General features: G+C 37.7%; 1 protein-coding gene across 5 annotated transcripts in view; it reads right to left on the bottom strand.

Annotated features, from left to right (window-relative positions):
* Nucleotides 1-12,010, bottom strand: part of lama2 (laminin, alpha 2) — a 338,873-nt gene that overhangs the window by 114,930 nt on the left and 211,933 nt on the right. For all 5 annotated transcript variants that reach the window (XM_057822981.1, XM_057822982.1, XM_057822979.1 and 2 more), the window contains 4 exons: nucleotides 6,986-7,122; nucleotides 4,277-4,408; nucleotides 4,023-4,127; nucleotides 3,793-3,936 (listed from right to left, as the gene is read on the bottom strand). In XM_057822981.1, the coding sequence (XP_057678964.1) occupies nucleotides 3,793-3,936; nucleotides 4,023-4,127; nucleotides 4,277-4,408; nucleotides 6,986-7,122 (518 nt within the window). The remainder of the gene's footprint in view (nucleotides 1-3,792; nucleotides 3,937-4,022; nucleotides 4,128-4,276; nucleotides 4,409-6,985; nucleotides 7,123-12,010) is intronic.

The raw sequence follows: 12,010 nt of genomic DNA, 5'->3' as shown, positions 1-12,010 counted from the left end.
TTTTTTTTCAATTTTTCTTTGTTTGGATCGATTATTTATAATCTAAAATATCGGGTAAAATGGACAGTAACAAAAAAATGTGTTACTGTAAAAATTAAGCAATAGTTATGAGGTCGATATCCATTTACAGACATTATTTTTTTCATTATGACGTAATTTGTTAATAAGTTTAAAATATGCGAGTGAATACATGTTTGAAGTTTTTTTTTTTTTTTTTTTTTTAACTAAATATTAGACGTCAATTAATGATTCCAAGCTAAACATGACAGACATTTTGAATAATAAATATAATTACTTGCCTTCTTTTATGGCTGAGTTGAAACAAAAGCGGTTGCGCAGTGTCTGTGAACGGGGGTCTCCAGTGTAAAACGGACAAATTAAAAATAGTTTGGGGGCTTAATTCGCCATGAAACTGATATGGCAGCATACAGACACATTGTTCTATCAAACACAACAGTTCATTTGGCTTAAAATACAGAAGTTTATTTTAAAGAGGGGTGCAAGATAAAAAACTGCTTTTTCAGCCTTGTCTGTGTTTTCCACCATACACATAAAACTTTTTAAATTATACTTTGGGGAAAAAAGTGCAAAAACATGTCTTATAAAGTATGTATCTCTTTACAATGATAAATGCGAATAGATACACTGATCACATTTTTTTTTGTGGGGGGGGGGGGCTACTTTGCGGTTTTTCACTTATCACGGCGAGTTCTGGTCCCCATTAACCACGAAAAATGAGGGATCACTGCATATTTAAAACACGGAAAAAACAATGGAAAATTATTGTATCAAGACTATGAATATTAAATAAAAAATAATAGTTTTAGAAAAAAACATTTGAAGGCACAATGCAGCTCAATTAACTCATCTAACTTGCACTTACAGTTTAATTAACTGATATTTGTTTAGCAATATTATTTCTAGAGTGAAATGCTAATAAAAATGTTTTAGAATTATAGCTTGTGGCACATTTATGGTTTACACAATTAAAAAAGAAACTATATGCTTTTTTTTGGGAGGGTGTCAATTGTTTGCAAACATTTGCAATTTGTGGTTGGCCTCAGTCACTTTCCCCTTGAAAAGTGGTATCCATTGCCAACAGTAAAAATGTTTCCAAGTATTGTTACAATGAGACTATTGCTGTCTGATGTTTGAATGATATATGAGTTATTACCAATAGCAAGGAGTAAATTAAAATGGTTTTCATCCTTCCTGTCACCCATTTTATTTGTTTTCATTTCAGGGATACATGAATGATATCAGGAGTTCATTATTGACTCCAGCATAAGGTTGAGCAGAGTGATTTCAAAAAATAGATTCATCTGCCTGGGCTCGGATCTTTTTTTTCATGTCCCCCAAGTCCTAAAGTGTTGATATGTGGCTTTGTTGAGGAGTGTATTAGGATGGGAAGAAAATATGTGAACTCTATTAAACTTGTACTGTATATATAGCTCAGACATAAAGGATAATAAAGCAATGGCTGCATTGTTGAGAGTCGCACAGGGGAGACTGCTGATTTCAATCATCATTGCAAGCCAACAGTTTCAACTGTTACAAACATTAAAATGGTGGCGTGTTGTTTCATTTAAAACAAAATCAATTATATGACAAATAACATTAAAATGCTACTTCCGAATCAATTATACAAATTAATTTTACAGGCCAACATGTTGTGCAGAGCACATGATTTGATTGCTCTGGGACATGTTTTTTCCTTTGGAAAAATAAAGTCCAGATCTCAATTAATTACTTTGTGCTATTGTCTGTGAAAACAACCTTATCACATGTATATGTCTTAACATTATGATATAAATGAATTTGTTCCCTTAATAAATGCCTTATCCCTGTAAGAATGAATGTAAAATTAAATTAAAACCAATGATACTATACAATAATATGAACACATGCATATAGTGGTATGAAAAAGTATCCTAACCTTTTGGAATTTCTCACATTTGTGCATAAAGTCACTATCAAATGTGATCTGATCTTTGTCAAAATCACAAAGATGAAAAAACTGTCTGCTTTAACTAAAACCACCCAAACATTTATAGTTTTTCATATTTTAATGAGGACAGTATGCAAACAATGGCAGAAGGGGTAAGCAAGTGATCCATCACATTTAATATTTTGTGGCCGCATCCTTTGGCAGCAATAACTTCAACCAGACGCTTCCTATAGCTGCAGATCAGTCTGGCACATCGGTCAGGACTAATCTTGACCCATTATTCTCTACAAAACTGCTGTACTTCAGATTCCTGGGGTGTCTGGTATGAATCACTGTCTTTAGGTCATGCCACAGCATCTCAATGGAGTTCAAGTCTGAACTTTGACTTGGCCATCTCAGAACGTAAATTCTGTTCTTCTGAAACCATTCTGAAGTTGATATACTTCTGTGTTTTGAAACATTGTCTTGTTGCATCATCCATCCTCTTTTTAGCTTCAACTGTTTGACAAACGGCTTCAGGTTTTTCTGCAAAACATCCTAATAAACTTTTCAATTCATTCTTCCATTAATGATTGCAAGTTGTCCAGGCCTTGAGGCAGCAAAATAGCCCCAAATCATGATGCTCCCTCTACCATGCTTCACTGTGGGGATGATGTGTTGATGTTGGTGAGCTGTTCTATTTTTTCTCCACACGACATTGTGTGTTACTCCCAAACAATTCAATTTTGGTTTAATCAGTCCAGTAAATATTTTGCCAAAACTTCTGTGAAGTGTCCAAGTGCCTTTTTGCGAACATTAAACAAGCAAGAATGTTTTTTTTAGACAGCAGTAGCTTCCTCCATGGAGTCCTACCTTGAACACTATTCTTGGCCATAGTTTTACATATAGTTGATGTGTGCACAGAGATATTGGAGAGTGCCAGTGATTTCTGTAAGTCTTCAGCAGACACTCTAGGGTTCTTTTTTTACCTCTCTAAGTATTCTGTGCTAAACTTTTGGCGTCATCTTTGGTGGACGGCCACTCCTTGGGATAGAAGCAACAGTGCCAAACTCTCTCCATTTGTAGACAACTTCTCTTACTGTCAACTAATGAACATCCAGACTTTTAGAGATGGTTTTGTATCCTTTCCCAGCTTTATACAAATCAACAATCCTTGATCGCAGGTCTTCAGACAGCTCTTTTGACCTAGCCATGATGCACATCAGACATTGCTTCTCATCAAGACACTTCTTACCAGGTGTGTGTTTTATAGTGGGCAGGGCAGCTTTAAACCATCAGTGATTGGGCACACACCTGACATAAATTATTTGGTAAAAAAAATGGTTTCAATTGCTCTTTAAGTCTCCTTAGACAGAGGGGTTCACTTACTTATTTCCCCCCGTTTTGTCCTAGTTTGCATGCTATCCTCATTAAAGTATAAAACCTATAAATGTTTGGGTGGTTTTAGTTAGAGCAGACACTGTTGTTAGATCTGTATGATTTTGACAAAAATCAGATCACATTTGATGAGGATTTTATGCAGAAATGTGATAAATTCCAAAAGGTTCAGACACTTTTTCATATCACTGTATACAGTCTAATGACATTTTCCCTTAGCAAAGATAATAATGTAAAGTTTTGTTACCACAGTGCTATAATTATTTAAACAATAACTAAAAAAAAAACAACAACACATTTGTGCGTAATTCCACTGTTACGTGGGTAAAAACAAACAAAAAAACACTATGTATCAGCTCTTATATTATGAAAGTACAATAATCATGTTTTATTTGGTCATTTGGAGTGTGTCCAGTCACTAAAACAGTCAGTTAAAACTTGTATGTTAATATACAGTGTCTACTCACCCACATCCTAATGAGTCCCTGTGACTCGGTGCAGGAATTTGTCAGGCCATAACAATAGCATTTGCTACAGCCCAGAGGATTTTGTAAGGATAAGCCGAATGAGTTGGGCTTGCAATGGTCACAGTGGTCACCCATCACATTTTCCTTAAAGTAAAGATGAAAACATATAGATTTATTGTATGTTGTGCTTGTATCTTTTCCTGTGACAAAAAGAAGAATCATATTTGTACCTTGCAGCTGCACTTGCCAGTTCGATCTGCACATGCGCAAACTCTTCGTTCTAGGTCACAAGTCTCGGTGTCTGATCCTAAGAGGTTACACTGACATGGGGTGCACTGCCAAGAACATCACAAAGGAAATAACTCATAGTGTATTTATTTCCATTACAACTGCTCTACACTAATTCAAAATGTGTTATTTTAGTATCATAGTAGGAACAGAAACAGTATGAGGCAATGTAAACGGTTCATAAGATATACTTTACCTGAGGAAAGTCTCTGAAGCCCAGCTGACATTCATTACATTTCTCCCCTCTGAAGGAGTCACGACAAAGGCAACAGCCTGTGTTGACGTTGCACTGCTGTTTTACTGAGCCCACCACACTACAGCCACATTCCTGCACACATGTAGCAATCATGTCTTTAATCAACTGTAACGGACAAAAACAAATCTCAACCAGATGTTGGAAAGATGCTTGTCTACTTCTTGATTACTGCCAGGATGCCCCCCCCCCCCCCCCCCCCCCCGACGAACATCTCAAGAGGTGGTCACCCCTTTGCTCTATATTTGCAGATGTGTGACCTGGTTCTCTGTTTGGTGTGCAAAACAAATTAACAGCTAAGTGAAAGTGAAATTTCTTTGCAAAGCCGTTACCGAGGATGTGAAGGGACGCGTTACTACAATTTGGTTGAATGAAGGGTGAGTTGTCTGATTTTTTCACAGCTGCCTATAGGAAGGAGGGAAAGGGGTGGTGACTGTAGTTTTATTTCTATTGCCAAAAATAGTCACTTGCCCTAATACGTGTACATAGGTATCCATGACCTTGTGTGATGTTTTTTTTTTTTTTTTTTTAAATCAAAACAACTACAACAATGCTTTTTTTTGGGGGGGGGGGGGGTGAAAAAAATAAGTTCAATGCAATCAGTTAATATAAAAATATTTTATATGAAAGATGTTATAGAATGTATAATGTAATAACGTGTAGAAAATGACAAATAACGTCAGTTACTGTGCTGAATAACTACCGTATTTTTAGGACTATATGTCGCACCTGAGTATAAGTCGCAATAGCCATAAAATGCCAAACGAAGAGGAAAAGAACATATATAAGTCGCACTGGTGTATAAGTCACATTTTGGGGGGCATTTTACTTGATAAAATCCAACACATAGACAACACAACACAACAGATATGTCATCTTGAAAGGCAATTTAAAATAAAAATACAATAGAGAACAACATGCTGAATAAGTGTAAAGTATAATAATTTTACATGATGCATGAACAACGAAATGCAAATATACTGTCCCAGGATGCTACGGCTCGGTCCTGGCTATACAGCGAGCTAAACTCCCAAATGACGATGCTGGACGTCCGTATAATTTGCTGACTTAATTTTGGCCGTCGTTATGACAACATCTTTGAAGAGTGAAACTAAAAATAGAAATAATACTAATCCATTTCGTCCTTGATACCAAACAGGTTCGCATCAATGTAAATAAATGATAATTAGCTGCTATTACAGCAATGACACAAACGGTTGGAATGCGTTTGCTAGCATTAGCATATCATTCAAACAACCACACAACTGGCTCTAAGTGTCCGATCGCGGGTGGAAAACACACAACAGCAACAGAAAAGGTGATACACACAGGCGCTGCCTGTGTAGAGCTATTTTCACAGCCGTGTTTCTCTCTCTCTCTCTCTCTCTCTCTCTCGCTCTCTCTCTTTCTCTCTCGCCCACTCGCTCAGACGCTGCGTTGTTGTTCGTCTTCTTCTGGCGTGTGAGCGCTCTTCTTCGCGTAAACAAGTGCGAGTGCGCCCCACTTGGGAGTGAAAGCGCCACAAACTAAAAGCATGCATTTCAATATAAAAAAAGTCAATAGTACAATTGAACACACATTGCCAAAGGCAGAACGCGAACGTGGCCATAGCTATTAAGAGTTATTCAGATAACTATAGCATAAAAAAAACATGCAACAAGTTTACCAAACCATCAGTGTCACTCCAAAACACCAAAATAACATTTGAAATGATATAACAAAGTGTTAATAATTTCACACATAAGTTGCTCCTGAGTATAAGTCGCCACCCCAACCTAACTATGAAAAAAAAACTGTGATTTATAATCCGAAAAGTACGGTAGTTACTCTTACAGTGAGATAACTGAGTTACTAACGCAATTACTTTTTGGGAGAAGTAATTTGTAATTGTCATTAAGTACTTTTAAAAGTAAGATTAACAACACTGATGACCAGTGTTGCTTAATAACAGCGTTAGAGTATAACGGCGTTACAAACGCTGTTATATTTGTCAGTAGTGAGTAATCTAATTAAGTTCTCCATCTTTACAACACTGTTACCGTTACTGAGGATGTAAAGGCATACGTTTCTATGCGTTATGACGTTGGTTGAATGACGCGAGAAATGTCTGAGAGACACGGAGGGAAGAGAGCGGGACAGGGGGAGGAGGGGATGAGGGTTGTGACGCTGTTCCAAACGCGATGCTAGGTGGCTCGGAGCACTAGCATAGCATTCGCGTTCTCGTTAGCATTGCTATTTAGTGTGGCGAGCGTCACGTTAAACGCTCGGGAAACTTTTTACATACAGTTCATGGCATTCAGGTGGGTACAACTAATTGAAAATATGGGAAGTTTGGGACGTCCCTAGTTTGCCTTCAAGCTGTGCCACTTTCAATTGGTCCTTGTGTTTAAAATCACTTGCCTCATTTGAGGACATGAAGTTAGTCAGATATTCATATTATAAATCATGGCAATCAATCATTTGAGTTCAATGATTTTTTTAGGGTAAGATCCTGAATGCTGTATATAAAGGTGATATACAGAAACTGAATATACATCTATGTAGTCCTTCACAGAGTCTAAATTAGGAATGTTACAGCCTGACAGTGCTGGTTCCTGTGTTACTGAATTGTGAATGATTAATTAAATGCACTGTATGTTATGGTCATGGTACCTTGCATCCAGTCATGATATCATGGCCCCAGTGGTTGGGGGCGCAGCGGTCACACCTCTCACCAAGTGTGTTTGGAGGACAGATACACTGTCCTGTGTTGGCGTCACAGTTATTGCCCACATGGTCGCAGAGACATGCTGTGACACAGCAAAGGAGACATATTAGTGCCTGACCGCTAACAATGCATCATTGCTTCATTATTTGTGCACATTATTACAAGACTTAAAGGCTCTAATAAGCCACAACTGTTCTCTTTTACTAAAATATGTTATTAGAAACACATAATTATTGCCATTGATTTAAAAATCTATAACATTTAGTACGCATTTTGACCTACGGAGGGCGTCATGTTTTATGCGCGCAATGGAGGCTCATGGTGATGACTTTGATTGTCACTGTCACTAGACGAACACTAGTTGCTCCAATTTCTTCTACGCGGTGAGACATCCAACACATGCACACATTGTTTAAAACTTACTATTTGTCTTTTTACTGAGTCTTTTATTAACCTTTCATTTTCTCAAAATACTTTTTACATGTGTTTCCCTCTCATACTTTTAAGCATTGTGGTAGCTTTAAAGCAGATTTTTGATGTGTTGACCACATTAGTCACGTAGCATATTTAAACCATCCTTATTTGATATTACAACGTTGAAGTATTTTCTTAAGGCATCTTTAGTATGTTGTCTGTATGCATCTAAACAAAACAAGCTGAAAGCTTGGTAGTACTTTGGGTGTCAAATTTGCCTCTTGTAGCACATTTTGGCAGAACACTGTTTTTTCCCCTACTCTCGTCTTGTCTCATTCCATCTTTCCTGTTAATTTTGCTTTTGCTGCTCCTTTTGTGAAATATCGACATTGCTGTCATGCTCATTAATGTTCCTCTCGGATTCAAATTGAAAGGGTTGAACAGATGACATGTTTATGTTGCTAGAGCCATACTCTGGAAGCCGGGCAGCGTAACCATGTCACGTCAACAACAAGTTTAACTAGTTAAACTAATTTTACATATTGTATAAAAATGAAAAATCAAGAGGGGTTTCAATATCACATTATTTCAACTCATAATAAGGTTTTTCTTTTAAGAACTACACGCTTTTCTATTAGTGGATCCCTTTAAATTGACTTTAGTTGAGGAATGCTATGTGAGGCTGCCCTTTTGAGAACTTTCCAATCAAATAAAACTATACTGTAATATGTAGTCATTCTAAAGTAGTCGTTCTGTGCTAAAAGTGCAAATTTGATAAGCCTGTTTTTGAGATAAATACTAGCTAAATTACATTTCAATCAATTCAAATGTCAGATTTTTAATGAAGCTCAAACATAGACTTCATGCATCTGGTTCCTGCGCACAAACACAGTTTAATTTCAAATACTATATCTACCGATACTACATTCTGGTAGAACTTCTGACTCATCTCTGATTAAATGAGCTGTGACGTTAAATATGGACTAACATCATATATTAATCACCAAAACTTAAATACGAGCTGTACCAAACAAATCTTAAGCTTATAATTTGTGATGACGGTGAGACAGAGATGGCTCTGTTTGTTCCTGCTTGTTCTTGGCTGTCAATTTTGCTTGGCATCCATGACATATTGCACGCAGAGATCTGAAGGGGAGTGCTATTCATAGTCGCCACTCTTAATCCTCATTTTAGGCAGCTCAAATAAAGTTCTAGACACCTGCTGCCTCCAGTGCAAAACATTTGGAGTGGATGATTCAAACAAATGAGCATCTCAAATATAAACATTACCAATTATGAAAGTTGGAGGCTTTAAATAGGCATTGGAAAGCATTAAGGTGGTACATCACCATGGACACTGCCAGCAGAACTCTAATCAGCTTATGCATTTTCACAATTAGCTCTTACATAAAGCTTGAGTCAAAGATATGTTGTATATTTAAGCTTTCAAGTACAAATAGGGCAAGATGTTGATAACACAATGCATGATATTATTATCGCTTGCATTCAATATTATTATACTGTAAACAGCATACAGACATCCAAGTACAGGAAACCCTCACTAGATCAACATTTTAGTGCTAAAAGCAATGCAGAGCGTTTATTATTATTATTATTATTATTATTATTATTATTATTTATTTTTTTATATAAAAGAACACAGCTACCTGCAAAGAGAGTACTGTGGTACCTCTACTTACGAACGTCTCTACAAACGGAATTTTCAGGTCATGACACGCCTAAACGGGAAAATATTGCGTCCTGTTATGAAAGAAATTTCAGGTTACGAGAGGCAAAAATACTGTACAATACTGTAAAACAGTACCGGTACCGGTCCATGGCGCATTTGGTACCAGGCCGCGCAGAAATAATAATTTATTAACGACTGCATTCTGGCCGATTGACTTTTGCCTGTGCCGCTTAACACACCAATATCCCTGTCTACTCTAGATATACAACTATAGGATACGAGGTCGTCATAGAAATACATTGATTGGAGTACATCATGGCCTCGATAATAACGTATGACGTAAGTCGTCGCCCATCACATTTGTTGCCGGAAATAATTAGCCCCCACACTAGAATGACTGAAAAACATACGTCTTTAAACAGATTTTTTACGGGGAAAAGGGAACTTGACGAGCTAGAAGATGAGCCTACAACCTCGAAGAAAACAAAATCTATGCTACTACCCAATCACTCAAGACCCACGAACGGCGAAGGAGTGGATTTGTGACCCGTATGTGAATAAACCGAGTGATTCGAGCATGTCTGTGCAACAGGAATATCAGCTTGTAGAGATCGCAAATGACGGTGACCTTAAATATACATTTCAGACAACAACTCTACCGAGGTTCTGGATTAAAGTCATTTCGGAATATTCTGACATCGCTAGGAGAGCACTGAAAACTGTGCTAGAATTTCCAAAATCTTATCTTTCTGAAGCAGGCTTCTCTCACTCTCCCATCTCGGGACCATCTCGTCTCAACGAAACAAGCTCAGGCCTCCCACTGATTCAGCGGGTGAGTTGTATTTTCCCTGCACTTAACACGACTAGGCTAGAAACAAATGTTATTTTATATTTGCTGTATTTTTCTGCCACACATTGCCGGTGTTCTGACAAATTTGGCATGCGCGTAACGTTGTAAATGACCGCGAATGCAGCGATTCCAAAGTACACACTACAAACTTTCTTTAAAGGAAGGAATATTAACTTACGTTTGCCATGTTAGCTGCACACAACAACTGCACGCAGCTCTCTTACTTAACGACTTCGTCGTGTCGTTAAGCATTAATTAACGCCATTTTCGTGTTGTACATGTATGTTTATGATGTAAATAGTTTTTTAGCACCGTTGGATAACATTGAGAGTCCAACTGAATATAAAAGAGGGCTTTTTTTCACCGCCACAAAAGCTTTGGGAGCAAAATTTTATAAGTGTGCAAAATTTGACAGAAAACCGGTCCATTAAAAAAAAGACCCAAATCACAACGGTCCGTGGTGCAAAAAAGGTCTTAAAAAAGACCATTTGGAAATATCACATCCATCTACCATCATGACGACAGGGGAGGAGAACATGTTCATGAAGGCAGATGCTATACCTGCCTCGTGCCACCATAAAGACCGGATGTTTTTGTAGCCATGTTGCCACTGTGTTATGGAAGGCATGTTCTTCTTATCCCTGCATTTTCATGTGGATGGTGCTCAAAAAATACTGAAGCCAAAATCTTGCGCATTAAACGACTTGTGGCATTTAATATTGTTATCACAATGATGATTGTAATTATGATGATCTTTAATATTATTTACTACAACTACTGTATCTGCTGCTAGCCTGTTGCTAATCAGTACGCGTTGAAGGCACAATTAAGTCAACACATAAACGCAAGTGTTACAAGTATTTTCTTCGTTTGTTTACAGCTGGAAAACTCTGTTAGGCAAGGGAATATAAGTTGATGTGCCTCACAGCAACACTTACTGTACGTTGATGGACATACCGTACATATATCGAGACTACGTCATTCTACCCGGGGGCGGTCAGGAGGCTAGGGCTAAAGGCGGTGGCTCGCCTCGCGACAGACCATCAGCTCGATCCCGAGATCCAAATACAGCTTTTTAATTGCAGCAACTTTAATATACCCTATTTGAAGCTGGAATTACCGAGGACAGCAGGAGAAAGCCCATTGGAGGTCGTAATGTTGTGTGAAAATTTGGCGAGGCTCCGGAGCGCTGCTCTCTAATATCACATTCTCATATGCTATTTTTCCCAAATAACTTTATGAATTGTGATTATTGACCTGTTTTGCACATGCACCAATCGTTTTAAATAAAACAAGAAATGGAATCATGTTGTCCAAATGTTTTATTACGATCAATATCTGCAATAAAAAAGACTGACATACTATTTTTGTTTATATGTACATACCTTATAGTATTTCCTTGTAACAACAAAATCCATGCCAAGCCATTCTGCATTCCGCAAATGTAATATTAATTGTAATTCAAATTTGTAATTTCACCTCAGTTTGGTCACTCAAGTGGCAGGCGTATCAATCAATACCTCGCATCAACACAGGCTGACAGGTTGTTATAATTGTGAACGAATGTTTTATTAATGCTTATAAAAACATAAACATCGACAGCTGTGAAAATATATGCGTTTTTTATGCTTTCATGCTTTCAATTCCTTATCTGATTTGACTCCCTCTTGTACCAGCCAGAGCTAGTTTTTCTGTGGAAAATCACCAGAGTTGGGCTGTAATAAGGGTCACTTTCGTTTTTGTACAAGGTATCATTTCATAGTAAGCAACGCCCTTTCATCAAGCATATAGACCCTTGACTTGTGTATTTTCATTGTACTTCTGCGTGGTCACAGCTCCTGGCCGGATCACACCATTTGTACCCTTGATATACACTCACCGGCCACTTTATTAGGTACACCATGCTAGTAACGGGTTGGACCCCCTTTTGCCTTCAGAGATGCCTCAATTCTTCATGGCATAGATTCAACAAGGTGCTGGAAGCATTCCTCAGAGAGTTTGGTCCATATTGACATG

Source organism: Corythoichthys intestinalis, chromosome 19 (genome assembly GCF_030265065.1).
Source record: "Corythoichthys intestinalis isolate RoL2023-P3 chromosome 19, ASM3026506v1, whole genome shotgun sequence".
In the NCBI taxonomy this organism is placed as follows: domain Eukaryota; kingdom Metazoa; phylum Chordata; class Actinopteri; order Syngnathiformes; family Syngnathidae; genus Corythoichthys; species Corythoichthys intestinalis.
Note: the sequence above shows the minus strand (reverse complement) of the source record. Positions and strands in the feature narration are given on the sequence as shown.